Consider the following 26091-nt stretch of genomic DNA (forward strand, 5'->3'; position numbering starts at 1 on the left):
ATATCTTTCGATCAAGATAATTTTAAGTCCTTTAAAAATGTGTTGAGAGAAGTCATTTTCCGCATGTACTAGAAAAACAAAAAGCTGTACCGCTATACACAAATATTTTAAATCATAACATTTGTATGAACTGCTCTGATCATTTAGACTACAGTAGTTCTCACATTTAGGGAAATAAGGGCAGAATCCAGTTAGCAATATTAAACATAAGCATACCACAAGTTATTCCCTCTGTAAAAGTTAGAGTTTAATGCAAAAGTGTTACCCATCAGGAGCAAGTTTCAGGTTTGCAGGTTATTTTGTGGCAGTGCATTTGCAAGGCATTTCCATACTCTTCATATGTAAACAAGAGAGTCTGTGCTGGTCTCTATAGAATGTCCACTTAAACCATTTTTGCAAACCCAAACACATTTTGTGTTGTCTGACCCCGAACTTCTCTTTAGCTTACGATCTAGGTCTGCAGACACACAAACCCTTCCTCTAGAGAGCAGGATAACTTGTGGCAAAATTGGACAAGACTTGGCCTATCGATTTCATTATGGTCATCATCAGGCATCGCTATTTTGCAGTGACAGAGGTGGCGAAATAAGGCATACTGACCAACATCACTGTGTGAGGCCGACGTTACTCCTTTGTTTATAGGACTGAGTGGTTTGTATTTGTGTAATGTATGCACTGTGTGTGCATACCAAGGTCCTGGACAGGAGACCTTGAGAAGTACTAGATAGCATAATGTTATAGAAACAGCAACATTTCTATTGATAGTCAGACAATTGCAAAGGCCTATTTTGTTGCAATATATACTCTTAAGTCATTAAAGTTGATACATGCCAAGCCGTGCTACCAAAATCTACTTCGCCATAACTGCACAAAGGTTTGGCTGAAAAACCATGAAAGATAATAAAATCTTACAATATGAGGTACTGTATGTTTTATCATTTCTTTCAGAAAGTTTAGTATCAGTTTGACCTTTTCACAACTATTCTGTTTTAATAAAGTTTACATAATGCTGTAGCATCACTGCTCTGCAACCACAAATATTAGAGTTTACCTTTTTCCATAAGCACAAGACAACTAGGTATCCTTGTCCATTTCAATGTATATCAAATCTCCACATAAAATAGCTTAAAATCACACAAATAACCAGAATAGGCACATTGGAAAAAAAAAATTATATTTTGGAAGAACGCACTACAGAAGGTGACAGAATTCCAAAATCAAATTACATGAAAATATACATCGCAAATTTCTTTTTTTTTTTTGTACACTGGGTGAGGAAAAACTGTTGAAGATAAAATGAAAAAGAAAAAAAAAAAAAAAAAAAATAGGAATCAGAAAGGCGACAGTGTTATTGTGTAGAGGGGGGGGGACGGGACTGAAAAATATAAAATAAAAATAAGACAGACATGAAGAAAATGCAACATTGTGTCAAGCCCTGAAGAGACTTTGATAGACCTACACCTAGGCATGCTTTCCTTCTTCCAAGTTCAATACCAGGTAGCTAAGGAAAAGGATCATATAGGAAATGCAGTCACAAACAGTCACTGGTTGATTCATTAAAAAAGCAGCAGGGTTTTAGAGACTCTTTGCAGTAAATGTTTCTTCTTACAGCGAGAATGAGCAGCATATGTTTAGATGAATTCGGTAGGAGCACAGTTTTGCACATGACCCAAAGAGAAAACTGTCGCCCATCTTTATGATGTGATAAGGCACTTCAGGAGTTTAATTACCAGAGTTTACGCCCCTTAGGGGTTATATGTGCGAGTTATCACTTTAAAAAAAGGTAACCAAATTCCTGCAGTGACCCGTGCATGAAGGAGGCCGCTAGGACTAGAATTGTGGATTTCTAGGAATTAGATTTCTAGGTCATTTTTTATTAGGTGTAAGTCCACACAAAACAGCACTATTTAAGGGCAAAACAGGAGGAAAAAAAAAAAAAAAAAGGAAGAACCCCACACAAACATAATTCAACACTGCTAAAATCCTGCTGCATGGCAGAGTTAAAAATTATTAAAGAATTGTCCATAAACATCACAAAATGGCTTTTTCTGCATAGAGACAACATGTTTGATTGTAGGAGCAGAAGGAAGATCAAGGTTTGAAAGACTTCATTGAGCACTTGCCAGGTAAGGAAGGGGACCCTATATTGCTTGAAGTCTGACAGTTCTGCTAACTTTTACAAACTAGGAAGGGGGTGGGATGATGAAGGAAAGAAAAACCCCACTCACATACACAACGTCCCCCTCTGGAGAGATCAAGCTGAACAGAGGCCTAGGAAAACCCAAGTACAAATGCTCTCTTTTCCTTCATATTTTCTGCTATTTGCATTCTCAGACTTTACATGATTCTTATCCTATCAAGAAAGCATTATTTGGTACAATGTGTAGTTATGGAGGTACATGAACAGTAACTATATTATCCAGATCATGTTGTGCTATGTACAAGTCTGTACAATTCTTCCTGAAGTTTAAAGCAGTTCTTTAGATTTTGAAATGCGAAAATCACCTTTTAAGTTGGCACTTGTTAGGCTCTTATCAGCATTAACTGGCATGTCTTATTGCAACCCCGGTGCCAGCCAGTGTTTGCCAACTTATTACAACAAAAAGTCCAGCAAAAGGTGGGTAGAGTGCAGGAAAAACAGTGCCTTGTTTCTCAAATGGAGACCTAGAGCAGGGGTGGGGAAATATAAATATATATTAGAGAACATTGAGCAGCAGTGTTAAAACAATTTTATCAATTCACAATTCTAAAGTTTAAAGGAGTTGCAACCAGCTTTTATGTGCTTAATTATTTCTAGCTCAGTGGACTATAAATATTAGGACTGTCTTAGGCTATCTTCCAGTATAGGCTAAGAGCAACCTCCTTGGTCTCACCTATACTTTGGCTACTTGGTCTTACCAATGACAAAAAAAAATATATGGCTTCTGTTCCTCTTTGTATTTCTTTACTAAGGGATGGTATGGAATATATATCTAGGAGGTGTATGAGAGATGGCGCTATTATGTCTGCGTGTAGGACATCAGAACAGAGCAACAATTTACAGTCACTCTGAGGAGGACAAAGTTAAGGAGGAATGATTTTGCCTTAAGGGCATAACAAAAAAAAAAAAAAAAGAAGAATAAAAATAAAATAAAGTGTAGTTTTATTATGTATCATAGCAGATTTGAAGCTGCTAAATATGAAAATCCCTGGTCCAACGTCAAAAGTATTCTGGAAAAGATTTTAAAAAAAAAAAAATAGGAAAGGGAGAGGTCTACACCAAAGCCCTAGAGAAGTCAAAACAAAAAAAAAAAGAAAAAAAAAAAAAAAAAAGACCACGTAGCCACCAACTACTCTATTATGTTTACCACACTGCCTTCAGTGATAGACTTCTTCACAGTAGTTCGTAATTCTTGGGATTCCATCACATAGCAAATGAGTGTAAGCAGTGCTTGGGGCAGAAAAAGAATGGAACTTCGATCTAGGCTAGAACTCTGTATGGGCAGCTTTACAGCACCAGTTCATTTTATTTGTAACATGTGCATAAGCAAATTTAATGAATTACTCTTGTGTGGGGAAAACTATGATCAACTATTAGAATTTAAAAAAAATGAAAATAGAAAAAAGTAATAAATGCAATCTGTATTAAGGAGGGGCTAAGCATTCTACAGATAATATGAGTACCTGTTAGTACTTTCCACATAGTAATAAGGACAAAAGTAAAACTGATAAAACAAAATAAAAAAGGAAGAAAACCCATTACCCTGAATCGTGAAGCTACTAGTTGCTGCTTAATGGTCACTCAAAAGCAGTCTCTTGGCTTTTTCTTACACAGCGGGCAACTTTCCTTTTAAATTCTCCATTCCGGTCTTCTCGCCACTCTTTCTATAGAATTCGGAAGTGTGGAAGCAATCAAAAGTTAACCGCAATTCAGTCACACAAAGCAAATAATGTCAAACATACGTTGTGAATTTAGTTATAGGAAAGTACAGAAGATTTTAGTGTACGAGGGACCTTCTAGCATTATTAATAAATTCAGTATCAGTATAGTTTTAATCACTGGTGGTATTGCCAAATACTTTTGGCAATATTAGAGGGCGAATTCCCTGCGATGAATGGCTGGACTTTAGAGTGATGTCCGACTGTGCACATTTCCAGGTACCCAAACATCAGGTTTTGTCTCAATAATCAAGACATATTCAATAAGCTGCGATGTCTCTCCTAACATAGTGACTGCGCGCTCTCTCCAGTAGCTTTTTCTCCCCCATAGGGGTGAGGAGAAATCAGATATTACATATCTGCAGAGTGCCATTGCAACCATTTGAGGGTCTTCGTGGCTAATTGAATATGCCCCATAGGTTAAGTCATAGTTTGTTTTTGTTATTTAAATTATGGGGAGGAACAGAAAGTAAAAAAGGGGAAAAAGGAAAAGGAAAGGGGGTACACACAATAGAACACACTGTACAAAATAGACAATATTGTCAATAATGTACAAAAGCACAAATTAAAAATCAAAAGAGACTAGTCACATATAAAAGTACTGGAACACAAGCATTGGAGAGGGAGGCAAGGAATAGCACATATTTTAATGCGCGCCTCTGTGGGGTGGCAAGAAAAATCTGTGATGTTACATTGTCATGGACTGCCTTCACAATCATTCCTGAGGCACTCTACAGGTAAATGAACTCCCCCCCCAAGTGGCCAACCTTCAGATCGATCTCGGTTTCTACTGATGCAAAAAGACCCACACACTTCCTTTGCTCTGTGGAATGCCAAATATATCTGTAGGATATTTGATGGGATCACCTGTCAGACTAGAAAAGTGCTTTTGGAAGCACAAGTAATGTAAAAAAAAATAATTTGCAGTTCAAAACTTGTTGCTGCTGCTTCCAACCAGTGCTTTCAAAGTCACAAGCAGTTAACACACATTGGAAAATTTGTGTTCCATTGCCTTTTTCTGTCTACTGAATTGTTCTCATCGGGCTGTGTTCGTTTATTGTACATTTCTGTTCACGCAGGAAAATGCATATATTTTAGCACATGCATGTATTTTAGGTTATTGATTTTGTTAGAAGGGTTTATTCTTAAATTAAATTATCGCCAGGTGGAAGAGCTAATCAAACACAACAGGATAAAGGGCTAAACAATGAGAATAAACAAAACTCCATATTATCCACTTTTGCCCTCTGGTCAACAAGGACATGCCATGATGGTTCTCTGGGGAGAGAGTGTGTCTAGGAGTTTTAGCCAGAGTACCAATGGTCAGCAAGGGAGAGGCCACTCCAGGGCTAGCTGTTCATATTACCACCAATCACCAGCAAATATTTTATATTATATAAACTGTGTTTTTGGCGTCTGTGACTGTATCTTGTGGGGTGACTAGGAACTGCGCTTCCGTCACGCGCCTACGCTGTGCTTCTAAGGAATTGCTCTGCCAGTTTTGACATCTATTGAATAAACCAGTTTCGTTGCAACAATCCGCCTAGGTGATTTTAGAACGAACAGTCTTCACACAGACCTAATACAGCAATATTTAAGATATATTGTAGTGTCTAATGAATGATCAGTTACAGAAATGGGTGAAAAACTTAGCTGGTAAAGTATGAAGTGAAAAATACTTAAAAAGAATAGCTCAGGTAACACATCCAGCCCAATGTATCCATCTATCTATATAGAGAATTATAGATCTATATTTATATAACCATGTTTAGAACATTGTTGTTTACTCAACCACTCAGGTATAATTGTTGGTTGAGCACTGAAAACTAGCATTACTGACAACATGAGGATAAGCAGCATGGTTTGGATTTTAAGTCTCTTTGTTAAGAATGTTTGTTCTTTGTTGTGAATACTGCTGGGGGACTCCTGCAATTATGCCAGTTGGAAGGCAGTTAAATTATGGGTGGAATTACCCTTGAAAACATGTTGCCTATTAAAAGAAAAAAAATAAATCTATTTAAAAACAAACAAACCGCAAACTGCTATAGCATGTGCGGGAGTATATTTAACCAAATGTATATTTATTACAGAGTCTTTAATAAATATACATTTTTAGTAGTGGCAAACCGCGTACCTTGTGGAATAAGAACTCACCCCCCTCCTCCCCAAAAGAGGACTGGAACAATTTTTTCCAAAACAAAAAAAAAATAATAAAAAAAAATATATATATATATATATACACAAGTTAACAAAGCAGTATATAAATGGAAGGGATTTTTTTATATTGTGACCAATCTCCAGGCAAGATCACAAAAATGTTCCAACAATAATAAAGAGGTACAAGAAGGAGAACATACTGCTGCATCCACATTGGCTGGGGAGTCTCCATTGGGGTCTGCTAGCATAGAAATTACACTGATCATTATGGTTTCCACCGTATGAATAGGAAGCCAGCGCTCTTCAGGTTTCTCATAGCCATATTTATCCTCCCCAGGTTCATGAAGAATGGATATGCACACGTCACCATTCTTATCAACTGAAAGACAAAGTGAAATTCAGTTTAGAAACAATAGGTAAAGACAATAACAGACACTTTGTAAAACCATTGTAGGCGTCATGTGTATGGTACAACACAGACATAAACCGTTACAAATATATTCCTCAGCATCTGTAAAGCATTAAGTACAAGACTATTAATGGTAAAAAGTAATGCGCATTAGCATAGCTTGGCAAGTATCGACACAAGCTACCAGACATACATGTAACCTCATCACTTCATACTCAGCTAAGTAACATTGTAACCTAAAGAGCACAGCTTTAATCTATATTGGAGCCAAGCTCTTAAATGGATGAGCCTGCAGACCCATCGCTCTAACTTGTAAGCCATTTACAACAATGGAAACCAAGCATTAACTTGTACAGTCCCTCTCCCTCTACATTGCACTTCTTATACCCTGGTCCTTTGTGGGTGCAGGAAATCAATAGTTCTAAATGAACAAGCAACGTGTACTCCTCAGTGCTTAAATCTTAGTAGAAACTATAAAAGCAATGTGAATGAGAATTCAAATTCAGTACCGAAATTTCCTGTGAAGAAGTTCCAAAAGGTAAAATACAACAGTCAAGTAGCGGAATAATTAACTAGGTGATCTTTGGATGCAAATACAGGTTATGCAGCTAACTTCCATTCAATTGCAATAGCAGAGCCTGGACACGTACATTTCACTACAAAGGTGTAAATGTAACCAAGATATAATTCTTGTCTTCTGTTAGGGCACTGGCACACGATACAACGTAGATAAATGCCATTTTCTGTGGTTGATGTATTTGATTATGGCTGCACATTGAGGGCGGTGTCAGTTCCTGCCATACTACTGCAGATAAACTCTATAGATGTCCTCTGCAGCAATCTGAGCATTTGCACTAGTGCAACGAATCCCAATGTTTACACCACCTACAATTTGCAGGCAGTTGCCGATTTACCTAGAGCAGTAATTACCAGGGTGTCGATACCCTAAAGCAGAAAATTGTGCATAAAAACCAAAAACCACTAGTGAGCTACAGTTTTGTGGTCAAAATGCTTGTTAAAAAGAGAGATCAGGAGAAGAGCCAGATTGGTCCAAGCAGACAGATAGGCAACAGGGATGTGGTCAATTTACCAGCAATGTCGGCAGTCATCCTGTCAACATGAAAATGTTGGCAGGCTAAATGCCAACACTTCCATTCTCTTAACAACTTCACAATGTCAACAATCACAATGCTGACAATATAAGAGCAATGCCGGTGGGTCCGGCTGTTTTCCATGGTCAACAATATGTACCCAACACAGGCAACAACTCAAATAACCATACGTTGCTGCTGCAGCCATCCACTTCAAGCTTGTAACCTTGCGTTACAAGTATGAAAAGAATGGGCTACAGCAGCAGAATACCATTATGGGTTCCAGATATACAGATATGCAGTGTTAATGATAAGCGCTGACAACAACTGTTGTTTTGTTTACATTATAACATTATAAAAACAATCTGACAAATCTTGATTTCTGTTGCGACATGCAGATGGTAGGTTCAGGATTTTGTGTAAACATGAATCCAAATTTTCTTGGCACACATTAGGCCCCTTAATACAAATTGAGCATTATTAAATGCCACAGCATAGCCATCTTCTAATGCAGGGGTAGGCAACCTGCGGCTCTCCAGGTGTTGTGAAACTACAAGTCCCAGCATGCTTTGCCAGTAGATAACCAGCAGATAGGTGGCAAGGCATGCTGGGATTTGTAGTTTCACAACACCTGGAGAGCCGCAGGTTGCATACCCCTGTTCTAATGGCTACTTCCAGCAGCATAACACCTCGTCACAAGGCACACAATCTCAACCTGGTTTCATGAATAGGAAAATATGTTCAGTGGCTTCCACAGTCACCAGATATCAATCCAAAAAAAAAAAAAAAAAGTATCTTAAGGAAGTGTTAAACAGGATATTTGCTGCATGAATGTGCAGCAGACAAATCTTCATGAAACTATCATGTCGACATAGACAAAAAGCCTTAAGGAACTAGAAAGGTGTACCCAATTAAGTGGCCACTGAGTGTATTTAAATTATATATACACATACACCTAATAAAAAATACTTTGTATTTACACAGACACACCATAATACATATGGTGATAGATATATCTATATCTTTCTGTATATTAAGAAATAAGATTACCATTAATTCCATTTCTTTGAAAGACTCCATGGCAGCTATAACAAAACTAGTCAGCTGAGTAAAGTCAGGGAAAAAGGCGCCACCAGAAGGTATATAATATGAAGACTCCTTCCTCTGGTGCCTGAGAAACCTTCCAAGCGGTCCTACAAAACATAGATAACATAAGTGGAAATATCCTGGCTGCCATGGAGTACTTCAAAGAAATGTAATATATATTGTAATATATTTTTTTTCCCCCCATCCTCCATGGCAGTTATAAAAAAATAAAAATAAAATAAAAATGGGACATATCCTAGCAATAGGACAAGACTAACATCCCAAAGTGCCACACAAGCCTTGATACAATGTTGAATATTCTTTACTGCTGCGAGACGGGAAAAAAAAAAAAATTACATAAAATTATAGATCAATAAGATCACCGGATGCCAATTTGGTGTCTAGAAAAATAGCTGTGCAATGCTGAAAAAAAGCAGGATCCACCAGTTTGGGTTCGCACTACAGGATAAGACTTTCAAGTTTTATAGTAAACAGAGAAAGAGTTATATTGTTTTGCTTGCATAAGAACCTCAATCCTAGTCCTAGAACTTTGTGCTCCCCTGAATATCTGCCGAGAGGAAGAGGAAGGAAAAAGTTTTGTGGCAGGTAATGGGATTTGCCTCTGATCTTCTGAATCAAACCCAGAAAAATAAAAAATAAAACACCCATACATACATACATATACACAATAAATTTTTTTGAAGTACATGTCTGCTGCACAGGCTGTGTTCTGGCAAACACAGCTAAAGTCATACTCCTGACATAAAAAGATGATAGAAAAATTGCTTTAAAGATTCTTCATAAAAGAGCTCTAGGGGCTAGATTTACTAAGCTGCGGGTTTAAAAAAGTGGGGATGTTGCCTATAGCAACCAATCAGATTCTAGCTTTCATTTATTTAGTACCTTCTACAAAATGACAGCTAGAATCTGATTGGTTGCTATAGGCAACATCCCCACTTTTTCAAACCCGCAGCTTAGTAAATCTAGCCCTAAGAGTTCAGTGTTATTATGTAGCAGCATCAATGTTAGGAACAGACCACCATTTGGAAGGATGCACAATAGAGTCTCTTTAGATTAGGCCAACATCTATCCAACTGCAGCCACTCCTTATTAACACAATATTCAGTATAATAACCCAGTGTACGTAAAACACACTGCCCTTCTGCTGATGGTTTTCAAGGAGAATCTTGGAGCAAAAGGACCTAGCATATCGTCTATCCACATGGTTTTATTAATGGTTTGTGGAGGACATTAACCACCTCAGGATTAATTATCTGGGACCTCCTTTAATTTCCCCAAAACTCACTGTCAGATTACACATCAGACCAGTAGGGGAACCTAGGGATCCATATGTTGAAGAACCATTTTCCAGATGCTTTGTGACCTGGGCTCCTTTCGCTCCTGCAAGGTGCAGAACTCCATGCAGTGCACCTTTGTCACTAAGCAGGACATCAAGACAACAACTCCTTAATCTGTACAGGAGGATGATCCGTAGCTTCATGGATTGAAGAATACAGGCCAAGTAAAACAATCCTTCATAATGCTCAAATATGAGAAACTGCTTTTCTTTCCTTAAAACAGGCTCTTAAAAAGAGTACCAAGAAGAAAAAAGAATAACTAGACAGATAGTAAGATTTACATAAAGCAGGGGCTTTCCTAGGATGGTTGCCAGCTTTTGGTGGGCGAGTTCCTCCATAATGGTGGAATGTGCAGCAAGTTCACAGCAGTGATGCTGAAAAAATGCCATACCCCAAAGTAGTGATCATTTGAATAAACGCGGAAATAGAGTTGCTAGTTGATCTACAGTGCGAGACCCAGAAATGATTGCACACATGCAATTGCATTCTCCTGCACTCCAACCACAGAACACAGTGTAACTGTGTGAACTACAGAGTCATGAGGAATTGGCTACTACAACTAGCCTCCCAAAGGAGCCACCCCTGTCAGGAAGAAAATCACATCATACACCTTCTGGGGGGCTGCCATGGAGGAGGACGACGGAAAAGTGTTATCGGTGACAGCAGCACATCAACAAGATGTAAAATGTTCCTGAAAGAGTGGTAAAAATATTCATTTATAGACAGAACTCACCATTTGGATGCCAGATTTCTGTTATAAACTTCATTTTTGGCGGCCTCAGGGGATAATCTCTTGGAAAAGTAAGATGAGCCTTGAAGACACCACCCTCACTAGGGGAAAACAAAACAAAACGGAAAAAAAAAATATTTTAAATTAGTTTTTCTTAACTGACCTAATGACATACAACTTTCAAGGGGGGAAAAAAAAAACCCACACTTCATTTGCACGGTTTACCATTAGTAAAGACACTAAACTGTTTTCATATGGTTGTGCAAGTTAAAACAGTGGAAGTAGAGATTGTCCACTATGGGCAGCGCAAAAACACACTCTTGTCTGCACACGTAAAATTGTTTGACAGCTTTGTGTTCCAGCAAGTGGCATGAACGGCTACTTACAGTTCCTGGCCCCAGTGAGTACAGTGTGTTGCAACACACTAGGACAGATGTGAAGGATTATTGTGTATAAAACGCTGTGTAATATGTCATTGTATAGAAAAAGTTAAAGAGCAGACTTCTCCACTAATCTTAGGGAAATATTTGGAAGTCACTGAATTTCCTATTAGGTAGGAAAACATATGCAGCTGCAATGGAGATCTGTCTAAGAAGATACTAGTGTTACCAGATTTGGAAAGAGCTCCTGTTACAAGAGGATCCTTCCTATCTGCTCTGCATGGAGGGCAGTATTGATCAAGAATGAGTTGTCCAAATGTTCTAGACAAATAATTGCTAAGGCTACTACTTTGGAAAAAAGTAACTAGAATAGGTCCTTTAATAAAGAATATAAAATCCAACATTGCTCCACTTCTGACAAATAGGTTACAATTTGGAATATACACCAATCCCAGAGCGTGGATGGGGAAAAAAAAACAAAAACCACAAAACAAAACCACACACACACACACATCTCTTCCACTGAAGAGGGATTTATTTGGCTTTCCATAGTTGTTTCTATCCCAGGTTCTGTGTGGAATAATTACCAACTACCTTGATACTCATTTATCTGGTAGGAGTGCATGGCTATTTTCCTTTTGGATTTTACCCTTATTTTATTTGTTAAATGCGAGTAACATTTTTGTGCGAATAAAAAAAAAGATTTTAGATTTTTTGAAGCGGTATCACACTAGATGCACTTTATTTCTCCCTTTTATGATATGATGGTGAGCTCCTTATGATGTATGGAGGAAGAATACAAAAGACAAGAAAAAGAAAAAAAAAAAAAAGATGCCTATGTTGATGTGCCTTTTCCCCACAGTGTTCTAGTGAGTACAGGGTCAGAATGGCCCGACGGGGGACCGGGCTATCCCCTAGCAGGCCCCGACCCTGATCACTCTCCTCTTCGTTGGTGGGGGCAGTGGGAAAATGGCAAGGAGTGTGATGAAGGGGGGCCAAAGCAGCATGGCAGAGTGTGATGTAGGGGGGCCAGGAGAAGGGGGGGGGGGGGCAAAAGTAGCATGGAGGGAGCAGTGTGATCAGGAGGCACAGCCTGGTGATGAAGGGGCACAGTGATGTGTGTGTGTGATGGCACAGCGGGCTTATGGCAATGTAATGTGTGTGTGGTAGATGGTGGTTAAATACTGGGTGCCATTTTGTTTGTAGGGTGAAGGTGGGGCAATTTAATTTTATAGTGGGGACTATTCATTTAAGATGGGGTGGTTTGAGGGCTATTAATTGAATGTGGGGCTGAGTTTGAGGAGCATGAGGTCTATTTATTAAATAGGAATTTAATGGCAGTGACAGCTACGGGAAATAGGTATATTTATTATACGTAAATGCGATTAATTTATTGCAGGGGCTGTCTGGAGGGAGGGAAATAGGCCTTCATCCAGTCCCAACAATAAAGTAATAGTATTGCCATTTAATAAACCTAAGTATTCATTGTGGGTCCTATTGATTTAAACGCTGGGGCTGGTTGGAATTTTCTAAATGTACTCATTTTTTTCCAAATAGGGCCCCCAACATTCCAGGATCCAGACAAGCCGCAACTAAAGAAACCAGCAGCCACAAGTGGTAAAAGTGACAAGAACAGGTAGGACAGTCTGTCAAATGTTCTGAGTCTAGTACAGGCTTGGCTAACCTGTGGCACTCCAGGTGTTGTGAAACTACATGTCCCAGCATACCCTTACAGCAATAAGCTGCTATATATTGGAAAAAGCATGCTGGGGCTTGTAGTTTCACAACACTTGGAGTACCACAGGTTAGCCAAGCCTGGTCTAGTAGGACAATCCCAATTTTTGGTGACTGTTCTGCCCAATCTAAGGGGCAGGTAAATACGGTGTACGATAGACAGAAAGACACTGCATTCTTTATATACTACACTATGGTGCTAGCTGTCCTTTGTGTGCTGACCACTCACCCTCTAGTGTCTGGTCTCGCCTCTATGATGGCTGGCCACACCCCCTCTGATGGGCCCCTAGTGTTGCAGCCCCCCAGTGGACCCTTCATGCCCTAGTCCAACACTGAGTGAGTAGCCCAACACTAGGATGCGATAAGCTAAGAAGCTGTGGGTTTTCAAGCAAAAAAATAATTATATGTGGACTAAGACTATATCATACAATTTTATATGTCCAACAATACTGTACTATTGTGATTTTTCTTTTCCATGTACACAACATATGAGAAAAGTACTGTAAACAATCAAGATCTCTAAGAATATCATCACAAATATAAGTATAACCTCTTCTATTAATCTGTGAAGATATTATAACAGCACCTGAGGGGTTTCATATTGTCAGTAATTTTTTTCAACTATGCTCTAGAATAGGTCCTGTCCAGCAGGGAAAGGTACAGGCAGTGTTAATGATCCTGCTGTTACCTTGAGGAGGGAGTTTACACACAGGTGTGATTTCTGTAGTGTGCGTTTGTGAGATCTGGTGGGCAGGGTTTCCAACGCTGACTAGAAGCCGGACAATAGCTATGGCGTGTGGGTGTAGTTAGTGTGTCAGGAACATGTGTGTTATGCTGGAATAAAACAGCAACTGCTTAAGAAGCCTGCAGTTAGGAGTCTCTTATTTGGTAATTCCTACACTACGTATTGTGAAACAAGATTTACTGCCTGGAATATACTTAACCCATGACCCCAAACAACAAAGAGAAGAGCCAGCTTTTGAACACGCTTTCTACCCAGTTCAATAACATAAGAGGTTTGTTCTGAAAACTGTTCAATGTATAGGTGACAGGACAATTTTAATAAGCTCGCCAGTTTACAAAGTACATAGCTATAATTTCATTGTACCTCATTGTTAACATGGCTAAATAAATTATTAATTTGGGATAACCAAATGCAATAAAACCCAAACTAATGGAATATGTTAAGATGAAGACTACAATTTTTATGTTTAGCATTAGAAGATTTACTTTTGCAGGGTACATAAAGTCTTCCATTTGAAAAGACATTGATGCATCACTTTAAAGAAACAAATACCAGTTTGTACAGCAGAATATTGTTCTAATGTCTTTTCACAAGTATCCCCAAATATGTTCTGTTTATTTATGGCAGACTATGGCTTAATTACTTGCAGGGTCAATGCATTTAATTCATGTGGGCATCAAGAAACTTAAGAACAGCCTGTAGGGGGTACTAGAGAAGGTGGTTGGAAACTCAAATTAATATTAAATAAATCAAAATGGGAAAGCAAATCTACCGGTTGATGTTTTTAGGTCCATTATACTTACTATAATGTATCTGGTGGGCCAATTATAAGAACTTCCCATCGGTATAGGTCATTGTCCTCTATTAAACCTGCCGAGAATCCCTCTACTGGATTTTTATTTAGTTCTGTAAGAAAAAAAGAAAAGAAAAAGGCAATTTTAGCAGCCGTAATGTGCAACAATAAATTATATACAGTTTAGGGATGACCCCTAAAAAATAAAGAAACCCAACAATGAAAGCAACAAGAAAACAAAAGTTTTGCAAATAAATTATCAGCGATTTGTATTAAGCCTCCAATTTTAGTAACTTGCCAAAATGACTAAAATTGAAGACTTCCGTTTACTTACACCAAGTATAAAAAAAGTGTATACACCCTTATTGAAATTACAGGTATTTGATGTAAATGCTGAAATCAAAACAAATCGTGTCAGACTTTTTTACACCTTTAATGCGACATTGAAACCAACAAAATTCAAATGGAAAACAAGAAAACGAAAAAACAAAAACAAAAAGCAAAAACACACATTTTCTATGAAAAATAAGTGTGTGTGTGTGTGTGTGTGTGTGTGGGGGGGGGGGGTGGGGGGTGGGGGGTGGGGGGGGAACAAACTTACAAAACCTTGCTTGCATATGTGTACACAAACCTAAACTCCCACCCCTCCCACTTATTTTTCCCTTTCATCTATTTTGCATGTATTTTATAGCATTGCAAATTTAGGCATCCCATGCATTTAAAAATTCAATTTTATCCTGTATGGAAAATCTTGAGATTTCCAATAACAAATACAGGAGTGCACTGCTCTTTAGCAATTATTGCTCAAAATTCACTTTTAATAATGTGCAATTAATGTGGAGCAGGCACCAGTCTGTTTTTCTTCTCCCATAACACAAGCCAGCATTGACAGCAGCAGTGTGGGCCTGTTTTGGCCACACCAATGCATCCAAAATTGCAGCTTTAAATTAGCTCTAGAATAATTTAAGAAAAAAAACTTCCCTGCCTCCGGGAGAATTCAGTTAGCTGCGATGTTCCGCTGAACATGCGGCTGTGCACATTTCCAGGTACTAGGGGGTACCCCAACAGCAGATTTCTCGGCGAAAGGCAAGCAGTTAAGTGCTGATGGTAGGAAATCTTTAATTGGCGTTTTCCATCATTTACACTTGGATGACCTAGTGCCAGTCCAACATCAAGAGATATTACAGACACTGAATGATGCTAATCAAATCTATCTTCCTTTTTAACTGATCTGTTCCAATTATTTCAAATTATAGTAAAATAATAAGACTATACACTGCTGCCACCTTCTTTAGTTTAGGGTCTTGCAAATGGGGCCGAAAAAAAGAAAAAAAGGAAGGTCATAATGCATTAAGTCCATATGTCAACACTCTGTGCGTTTCCATGAAAAGCTTGAGTTGTGGCAGCACACAGACCTTCGATTGACCGGTAACTAGATCTGCAATGCAATTATATACATCCTGCTTGAAGAGGGTGACAGGTGCATTAAATACTACATGTCAAATATTTCTTGGTTTGAAATGCAAAAGATTTCCGTTTATATTTCAAACAATACCTAGCCGAGCATAGGATAGCATACATGCAGTTTCTAATTTCAGCATCACATGCACATCTAGAAGGATTATGCATATTATATGTCAACAAGATGTATATGAACAACTGACAGATAAAAAGGGAAACCAGAATAAAATAAATAAAATGTGAAATACTTTAAAAAGATACAAACTTTCTAAGACTGAAAAAAATGTATGGTACCAAAAGGTGATGTCTCTTGTTAATTATTTACCCCACTTTTTACCAAGCAAAACATACTAACATACCCTATTTGACCAGTATCTATACAACACTCATAAGACCAGTTTAGAGACCACAGAACAGCATTGCTTAACGTTTTGCAATATTCTTACAGCCGACCTTAGTGAAGACTTGTGCCACCAATAAGAGCGATGGGAATCCCGATACACTCTTCAGGAGTAGCATGGGCAGCCCTCTAACCTTCAAAAGGGCCTTAATCTCAGTAATAAGTTAAAAGGAGACATACAATCTATTAAAAAGACATCTTTAATAACATATCAGCTGACATTTTAAACAAGTATTATAAACAAATCTGACAAAGCAGAAAGGAGAGAACGGGGGCCATGGGTAAAGACTTGAAGGGCCACATGTGGTCTAGGGCCAGGAGACAACTGCTAATGGCAGTTTTCTTTTGTCGCCTTTTTTTTTTTTTTAATTCCTTTAAACTGGCCGTGTAAAACCCTGCTCTCCCTTTCTATCAAATTCGCACTCGCCTATTATCGCACAGGTGTGGCGTTTAATGAAATGCAATTGGATAGCATGATTTTTTTAGACAGCGGAAAATAAAAACGTCCGTGACTTCTTTGCAAAACCCACGCAGATTTTTTGGGACTTTAAACGCAGCATAATATAGAGGAATTAAATCAGTCCTTATAACTGGTATCAGACGACATGTCTAATCATCAAGTCACTAAAGTGAGCGAATTTATGGTCAAACTATTCCACACTTTCAACAATTACACTTGAAAGAGTCAAGTTCAGAGCACTGCATGTTTGTATATAGACAGGTTAGGTTTTCAGCTATATTCAATATTGTGGCCAATCATGTCTTCCAAGTATCATAGAACCCCCACATGTTCTATATATTACCGCTTTATTAATAGGAATATTTTTACACCAGCATATATCAAGGGTTGGAAGATTTAATCACTCACTTGGCTGGGATCCTTAAAAGATGGAAGTTATTACTAACAAAATAACTAGGCACCTTTCAAAATAACTTCAACACTGATCAAAATAAAATCTAGAAGAGAAATGTAGACAGCATTTTTGTAAATATGTTTCTGGCTAAAAGGGATAAGGTTTAGACTATCATGTGTATATAATATCGACCACTTAAAAAGGGAGTACTAAATCTCAACATTGATTAGAATTAATAATGTAGCAATTGATTGCTAAGTAAAAGTAAACGTAAAAAAAAAATAAAAAAACCTCACATTTAAGGAAGTGTATTTTTGCCTTTTAAGAAACAAGCCTAGACAGTCAGAATCTGAGAGCAAAACAGACCCATTACATGGAATGACTCCTGGCTTGTTCAGTATGAAAAGCACACCCATTGTGAGCTACTGAAAAACAGCATTCACCCCTACACAATGATTGCCTGGAATGATCTGGAGATCAGCAGAAATGCTGCAGTCTACATAAATCCGGAACCATGTGAACAATGTGGGGGTTTTAATCCAGTTGCAGGCACATAGTAATATATAATATTCAAGTTTTGGGCTCTATTAAGCTGCCCCGCTAGTCTCCTCAAGCACCTTATTGGCCAGAACAATTCAACTATTAAAAACATGACTAAGCAGAAAGAGCCCTCTGGCTAAATTCAGAAGCGGAGTGGTATCCAAGTTTGTGCTGACAGTCACCAGCTAACCATTTGACTTCATGGAAATACAACACTGATCTCATGCAAGCCTGAAAATCAGGAATAGGGCTGCGGCTGCCTTAGCATGACAGTAACACCATCCTTATTTCTGCTGTGTGTTTCTAAGAGCTCGTGCAGACATGGGAGTTTGGGGGGGGCGCTTTGTTAAAGTGAGGACAGGGCACAAGGTTTTGTCTATGCATTTTCACTGAGTGCTCGAAGAGCGCTCAGCTTCCCTGCAACATAATTTACAAGTCACTTAATGAGCATTCCGATATATACTTTCGCTGTATTTTACAGAGTATTAATACTTGTACACGTTTCCGCTTAGCATCACATACACTTTGAGGTCTGCAGGATTCACTAGTCTATTTGCTAGTATTTTTTTGTTACTACAAACAGCAAGAGTTTAAAGCTGCACTCTCATGAAAAGGTTTTTATTAACTCAGCCCTCTGATTTACTGTAATAAAACATATGGTGATCTTTCCTTACTTTTTCTTGTCATGTTACACCAAAATGCTCATTCTGCACTTCTAAATACTGGATTATATGGCAGACAATGATTAATAATGTGTAGCTTAAGGTACAGAATGGACATAAGGTACAGGTTACTACATTTTCGTTTTAATGAGTTGAATAACCACTTTTAAAACATTTAGCCCATAGTTCGGAACCTAAAACAAATTTTACATTGGATAAGCCACAAAACAGACAGCTATGAGGTCCCTATAAATTCATTAAAGGTCTAGTCTGTGTCTGAAGCCAAATCTACAAGGAGTCAACAAGGAAGAAACCTGGTGGACAGCAGCCTCAAGCCTAGACGGTCAACTTATCTGGAAATACAAAACTCTGCCAGCCCTACAACTCCGGAGTGCCTGGAAACCAGCACGTTACTGCAGTCCGTAATGCAGGACATACAGAGCTACAATTGCACAAGGACTTTTTCTTTTAATATTCCTTAGAGCATTACAGATCAGCCAGTGACCGAATATTGCAACTCTTCAAAGCCATAACAAGGACGGAACGAAACTAATGGTCAGACCAAAAACAATGTATTATTCTCATAAGATTGCTATAAAATGGGTATTCATATTTTGGGCAGAGGTCAAATGATCTTAATCTACATGATGGGGCATACTTCCTGATCCTATTCTGAAACAAAGAGTGGAAGTACTCTTCCAGAAGTATGGGGGTTCGAGCCTGGTACATATGAGAAAGTGTTGGAAAAGGAAGTAAACCCATGAAAGGGAGAGTAAAAAGGCGTTTGCCCGATTGTAATGTCAGTTACTTTTTACATTACACCAGGCACCTTCTTACAGGAAAAAGATAGTACCATCATATAGACCAGTGATGGGCAAACTACGGCCAGCGGGCCAGATCCGGCCCGCCAATATTTAAAAAAAAATTCATTAAAATATGCATAAAATTATTAGGGCCGACCCTGTGTGTCAGAACCTTCATTTTTATGCCTTCCCAGCCATTTCCTCAATCACACTTCATCCTCCTTCCTAAAAGGACATTTTGTATGTCAATCACTCAAACACCTGCCCGCCCCCTAATGGCTGAAAGTCATGTGAGAAGAGATGGGCTGGGCCATATACTAAGGCGGATTTCGATTGGCTGCTGTGTTGTCAGTTAGTGGCTCACCATCTGCAGCAACTTGCTGTGTCTGTACGATCGCTGCACTTATAGAGGTAACACTGCTATATAACACCCTCCCATCCACATTCAAAAAATTTGTATTATATATTTCGATATTCAAGTTTTTTAATAAATTATATTGGCCCGCCTAAAGTTTTTCTTTTTTATTTGGCCCGCTCCTGAAAAAGTTTGCCCATCACGGATATAGACAATAATCTGCCTAATTTGCATACTAGTATACTTGATCATTTGTACCAAACAGTGGATACAAAATTGTAACGAGATCATTGTAACAAGATCATTTACAATTTGATCTAGACCAAAAGGTCCAAGCCTAGATAACCTTCTCATCATTCCCATAACGAGAGGGCAAACGAGAAAATGAACACAGTTCTTTGATCCTTCTACTGCAAGTTGTGTCTTAGGGAAACAAGCCAAGAGGTAAACATCAAACCCTAGTATTATACCAACCAGGTCCTTTTAATAACTTGGGGAGCAAGTCATTTGCCTGTCATTTCAGCTGCTTCTACCACTGAATCATCACGACGACAAATGATACATAACTACGGTATCAATAAATGTAGCAAGTTTAGACTTTACAGAGGTATAAATTAATAATCATGGTCATTTTCCAGTTCTTGTACATTAAATGCAGATCATGTCTAGCAACATACCAGCAGGGATCCCATTGGTGTATGAACCTTTTCATTCCAGAGCACAACACAGAGAAACTGGTTCTAGCACCCAGAGATCAGTGTTGCACAACTTAGTTTTTTGTTTGTTTTAACCAGACACATTTAGAAAGTTATGTACATTTTGTACTTTGACATATAATCATGTTTACCAATTAGTCATAAACATCCTCAGCATGCCAGTGTAACCAAATACCATGAGCAAGCAGAGATCAGCTCAGCTTGCCTGCATCCGGTGTTAGATCAGCAGTTGCAGACCACCCCTCTGTCAAAGCTGTGGCAAGTGTGCTAGATATGTTCACACGACTGCTGAAACACTGGTCTTCATATGCATTTCAAAAATATCAGAAGCCTTCTATGTAGTTATCCATACATAATATGGATAAGACATGATAATGAAAAACAGCCCAATAAAGATACATGTCACTGTTCTATGCATTTATGTTGACTTATTTCTGATAGCTGTGGTGGAACCACATGTGACCAAGACAGACACTGTATTGTGACTGGTTTGTCAGGAGGGGTGGGGAAACATTCTATATGCTTGTCAACTACAGTATGCATGATAGCCAAGCAATAGCATTAATAACTAGCTGTTATGTCTAATTCTAACAGTTGTCCCCTGCTGCAGAATAAAAGTGCCAAGAAACTAAATTATATGAAAGAATATAATTTAGAAAAACATGACAAGTCAGAGAAGCAATAATAGTATTTATATATTAATATAATGATGGTATGTACTATATAGACAGACCTGTCAATGTATTATTAATGAGTAAATGGATGCATAATGTAATCACTAGAAAATTTGTGGATAAGGGATTTCTAGATAAAATATCAAAAAAATCATGTGTTATTTATTTTTAACATCTGGAAACTCCTTAACAATTTACTAAAAACATACTAAAACCATAAGATATTGTGGATTAGTTAATTAAAAAAAACCAAAACAAAAAAACCAAAACAAAACACACACCCCCCCCACACTTATTAAGTCCGGTACAAATAGGTGCTGAAAAACTGCCAGTTAAAGAGGCAAACTTTAAATGCTATGCAAAAAAAAAGCATGGAACATATTCTCAAAGCCTCCCAAAAGCATATAGTATACAAAGAGTTAAAATTACACAAACTATTGTCTTATACTGTGTTTTATTGTGTGCGTGTTTCTTTCAAAAGGTATGGCGCTTATTGGAACATTACCATATTTTTTTTATGGAATGTTCATTTTTAGTATAGTTATATTTTGCATTCAATGAGCAGTAATGTTTTGTAATTCGATTGATCTACAAACATGGCGAATTAAATGGGCTTTTATAATATCCCTTACTTGCTTTTTGTATACGTTTAACACCCGCTGCCAGAAGGATATTGCGCAATCGCGCCAGAACTTATGAGGGAGTGTGCCAGCTACAATGGAGAGAGCAGTAATAAGGGTTTACTGCACACCAGGGAGAGGAGACAGACCTATGTGAGGAGGAAACTAATTGAGACAGATCTGTGAGAAGCCAGATATACATTGAGATTGATCTATTAAAAGTTGTATATATAAAAGTCTTTATTTGTGGAGAAAAAGCATCTATTAATAGATATACATGTGAAGAGAATAAGCTATGAAGCCAGAGTCAGTGAGGAGAAACATTTTGGGGGTGGGTTAAAAAACAAACAAACAAGAAAACAAAAAACACCCCTCTAGGAAAAGAAAGTGTGAGAAAAGCAGTATTTATGTAATCGAATCCTGGTTATTGCAAGTAAATCTGAGAAACAATCATATCCTCAGGGTAATCCCCAGAAAATTTTGCCAGCCGGGTGGTATTAAGAATTAGCCAGGTGAGCGCAGTTGTAATACTTTGCAATAATATTGAAACATTATGGATGTTCTTGCCCACACCTGCCATGACTGGTGGTCAGTGGTCTAATACACACTGCTGGCTGTAGTGCTCACTTAGGAGAAATAATGGTTTATTCTATTATAATAGGACTATGTTGGGCTTCAAGAGCCGGGTGGTAAATAAGAACAGTCAGGTGAAGCACCCGGAAAATAGGTGCTGGGGAGAACACTGCATCCTTATATTACATAAAAACTGAAACGAAAGGGAGATTTTAGAGACTGCGAAATAAGTCCAATCAATATATCACCTGAGTCATTATAAATACTTATTTCAAAAAATATATATCCATCCCAATTATTTATATCATCTTTTATATCATCTGCATCGTTGATATGAAATTCAGATACGAATCTGGAGAAAGTATCAAGCTTTCCCCTAGCCTGCAAATCATTAAACGCTCCCTCAAAACCCATCGGATCTGGGAAGCCTACATTTAATCTCTCCCCTGCCCTATTACTCTTCATGATCCTTATTCACCAACTGTACTATACCTTACCATCACTCTTCCTCTTCTCTCCCCTCAGGGTGAGGAAACTAGGGGCCCCGATTCATTAAGGATCTTAAATGAAGAGGTATCTTATTTCAGTCTCCTGGACAAAACCATGTTACAATGCAAGAGGTGCAAACTAGTTTTCTGTTTTGCACATAAGTTAAATACTGACTGTTTTTTCACGTAGCACACAAATATCAACTTTAAATTTCAGTGTACAAATAAGCTATCACGTATTTGTGTGCTACATGAAAAAAGTCAGTATTTAACTTATGTGCAAAACAGAATACTAATTTGCACCCCTTGCATTGTAACATGGTTTTGTCCAGGAGACTGAAATAAGATACCTTTTCATTTAAGATCCTTAATGAATCAGGCCCTAGAACTCTATCTCCCCACGCAGTGGCTGCTGTTAGTCTCGCCCTCCTGTCTAGAGTGCAAGCTCCCATGAGCAGGACCCTCTTATCCTTGTGCCCTCTTCTGTCTGTGTGTCTTTGCCTACAGCTCCCTAGCCTCTTCAACATCAACACTCACTCCTGTCTCTACTCTTCTCCCTTGCCTTTGCTACTCCATCACTGCCCTGATAATGTTAATGCCCAAACTGCTGGGCACAGATTCAGCCTCCATCCGTTCACTCCATCCCTTTCACACTCTTTGTCCTGGACTTCACTTTTACCTCTTTACCCTGTGTAACTGTTCTCAGACAGTTTTGTGTTGTGTGCACTTTGTACTGTCCTGTATGCCATTTTCTGCTTTGTCTCATGCTCTATGTACGGCGCTATGAAACCTTTGTGGAGTCTCATGAATTAAAGATAATAATAATGTACATATAACCAAGTGAGAAATAGCTACCAATGTATTATAAGTGCACCAATGACAGCCTGACCTGGAAGAGAAGGGTATTGAAAGAATCAATACTGAGAACGGTGACGTTTTAAGTGCGTTATAATATTAGTTAATATTTATGCTAAGTGAGGAGTGTAATTTAATAGAACTTTCAGAATTGCATACAGTAATTAAGGGAGATAAGATTAGTTTATAAAGATAATTTTATAGGGTCCTCCACCCCACGTCCACTCTCGCTCCCTCCTCCCCCCTGGGGGTCTCCCTGTCTTCCGCGCCCTCCTTCTTGGGCCCTGTCGTTTGCAGATCCTTCCTCCCCCCCCTCTAGCTGTGCATTGAGCTTATTGAGTTACTGTGCTTACTGTTTACTGTACTGTCTCCCAAAGTATTATAATTTGTTTGTCCCTGCACGGCGCTACGGACACCTTGTGGCGCCTTATAAAAATTATTATTATTATTATTATTATTAAGTCTATTAGTAAATTAAAATTTTAAAATATTTCTAGTATTTATATTGGGTAAAATACTCAATTCATTTTGAGTGTTTGATTTTTATTTATTCAACTGTACATCTAGTTAAAATATATTTTTTTCAAAGTAAATATTTTTATAGAAACGATCTTATTGTTTGCCAGAGTGTTCATTTGAATTAATGAGACTTCTCTATGAAAAAAAAAAAAAGGATATTAAAACATTGAAAAGGAATTGAAGTTAGAGTTAACTCTTCCATCACCAAAAACTCAGGCAGAGATATACTCCTTTGAAAAAAAATGTGGGGCTGAAAATTATTAAAATTGAGAATGAGGCAATGGCGTCTAAAATGAAAACATTTCAAAGAGAGATTAGATTATATGAACAATAAAGTATGTACTTGGGGAAAACAGGGAGTCCCAGTATAGAATTAGAAAAAATTTGCCCGCTACCAAACACCAATGAAACAGCTTAGGGATGCACAGTTATATGATAAAATATAACATGGAAAGTCTAATACTAGGGAAACCTGGACTAAGGTCCCTTATAAAAAGGTAAACGTAAAAATGACTGGGCTGGAAAGAGAAATAGGAATTTTTGGCTTCCCATTTCAAGGTAAATTTAAAATCTTAGAGAACCACAGGACACCAACTACTATGATTGCTTTGTTCTTTTTTTTTTTATTTTAGAGCAGGGAGCGAAATTGAGGAAATTAGATACAATTCATTCCGTCAGCATTGGCAGTTAAACCCCCCCCCCCCCCCCCAAAAAAAAAGATGCTTCAGGACAAAGAGGAAAAAGAGCTAAGAAAAGCAATCTCAGATACTCCACTAAAGGATATTTTTGTTTGTCAGATATAGTTTGAGATTATATAATAATCTCAGCTCTTTAAAAGGGCCATCATTTGCACCTACTTAAATCCTAATAGGTTTGAGTTATTTAACAACTCAATTAGGAAACTTATCTTAAAGACATTTTTTAAAACCTGATAAAGAGGTTGAGGACATTAAGCTAATGACTATTGACTTGGACCCAAGTAATACAGGTTTAAAAGAAAAAAAAAAAAATCTAACTATTATCCGATTAAATCGAATGGGACTCAATGGGGCATATTCAATTGCTGGCGTTACAGCCAAAAGTAACGCACACCGCGCACTATTACCGTCATAGTGCACGTAAATACCAGTATTACGGTACTTTTCTCACTGGATTTCAGCTCGCGGCTCAGGGAGCTGCGAGCCGAAATCCGGCTTACCATTACCGTAATATCGGTAATAGTTTTTCCGTGGCGGAAACCGTGGACAATTGACTATGCCCCAATATGTTGGAAGATTGATTAAACGTGAATTTGAAAGTGAAAAGATGGTATTGCTATATTGTGATTATTAAAGTAAGGTGTTAGAGGGTATTGAAGGGTACACATAGTTGCCAAGGGTATGTGAGAAATGCGCAAGTGTGGGATGGGGGTAAGTTACCAGTATAATCATTTCCAAGAATGAGGATACCCTGAACAACTACTACAGACTAGCTTAGAGAAAATAAGGGGACTAAATACAGTAGATCTATTAACTTAAATAAAAGATTATATATCACCACTTTCAATACAGATAATAAAAAACAATAATAATTTTAGAAAATCCATTGGTGAGTATTGAGATTAGATCCATTATTATTACCTTATCTACCTGCCAAACCTCATTCTTATTAAAAGACCAAAAACCTTGAAAAATCGCACTTGGCTCCATCTTATCCTAAAGATGGATTCAATTCCAGTGACAACAGGTTAATGTCCACAAAGGGATTTGATCCTTGTCTACATTGTAAAGCATGCACATATGTTCATAAGGATCATACAACTTTTTCAAATGCATCTGTAACTAAGGTTAGGAAGATCAAGGGGTATATTTACTAAACTGCAGGTTTGAAAAGGTGGAGATATTGCCTATAGCAACCAGATTCTAGTTATTTATTGAATACATCCTACAAAATGACAGCTAGAATCTGATTGGTTGCTATAGGCAACACCTTCACTTTTTCAAACCTGCAGCTTAGTAAATATACCCCCAAGTCTTTTATGGATTGTAGTACACGTGATTTATTTAACTGAACGTGACTGTGTGGAAAGGGGGGGGGGGGGGGGGTAAAACCAAGAGGGCGTTGAAAATACTAATATTAGAACATTAATATTCTGAATAAAGTTAAGAAGCACAGTATTCCTAAACCTTTT

The 26091-nt window shown here is 38.0% G+C and overlaps 1 protein-coding gene across 1 annotated transcript in view; it reads right to left on the reverse strand.

Annotated features, from left to right (window-relative positions):
• Positions 1–1153: 1153 nt before the first annotated feature.
• UBE2G1 (ubiquitin conjugating enzyme E2 G1) overlaps positions 1154–26091 on the reverse strand; it is a 38183-nt gene continuing 13245 nt past the window's right edge. Inside the window, exons 2-6 of the mRNA XM_075194978.1 lie at positions 14412–14514; positions 10753–10850; positions 6276–6454; positions 3743–3864; positions 1154–2664 (exon numbers count right to left, since the gene is read on the reverse strand). Coding sequence (XP_075051079.1) covers positions 3778–3864; positions 6276–6454; positions 10753–10850; positions 14412–14514 — 467 coding nt within the window. The 3' untranslated portion in view covers positions 1154–2664; positions 3743–3777. The remainder of the gene's footprint in view (positions 2665–3742; positions 3865–6275; positions 6455–10752; positions 10851–14411; positions 14515–26091) is intronic.

The sequence above is a fragment of the Mixophyes fleayi genome, chromosome 2 (genome assembly GCF_038048845.1).
Source record: "Mixophyes fleayi isolate aMixFle1 chromosome 2, aMixFle1.hap1, whole genome shotgun sequence".
NCBI classification, from domain to species: Eukaryota; Metazoa; Chordata; class Amphibia; order Anura; family Limnodynastidae; genus Mixophyes; species Mixophyes fleayi.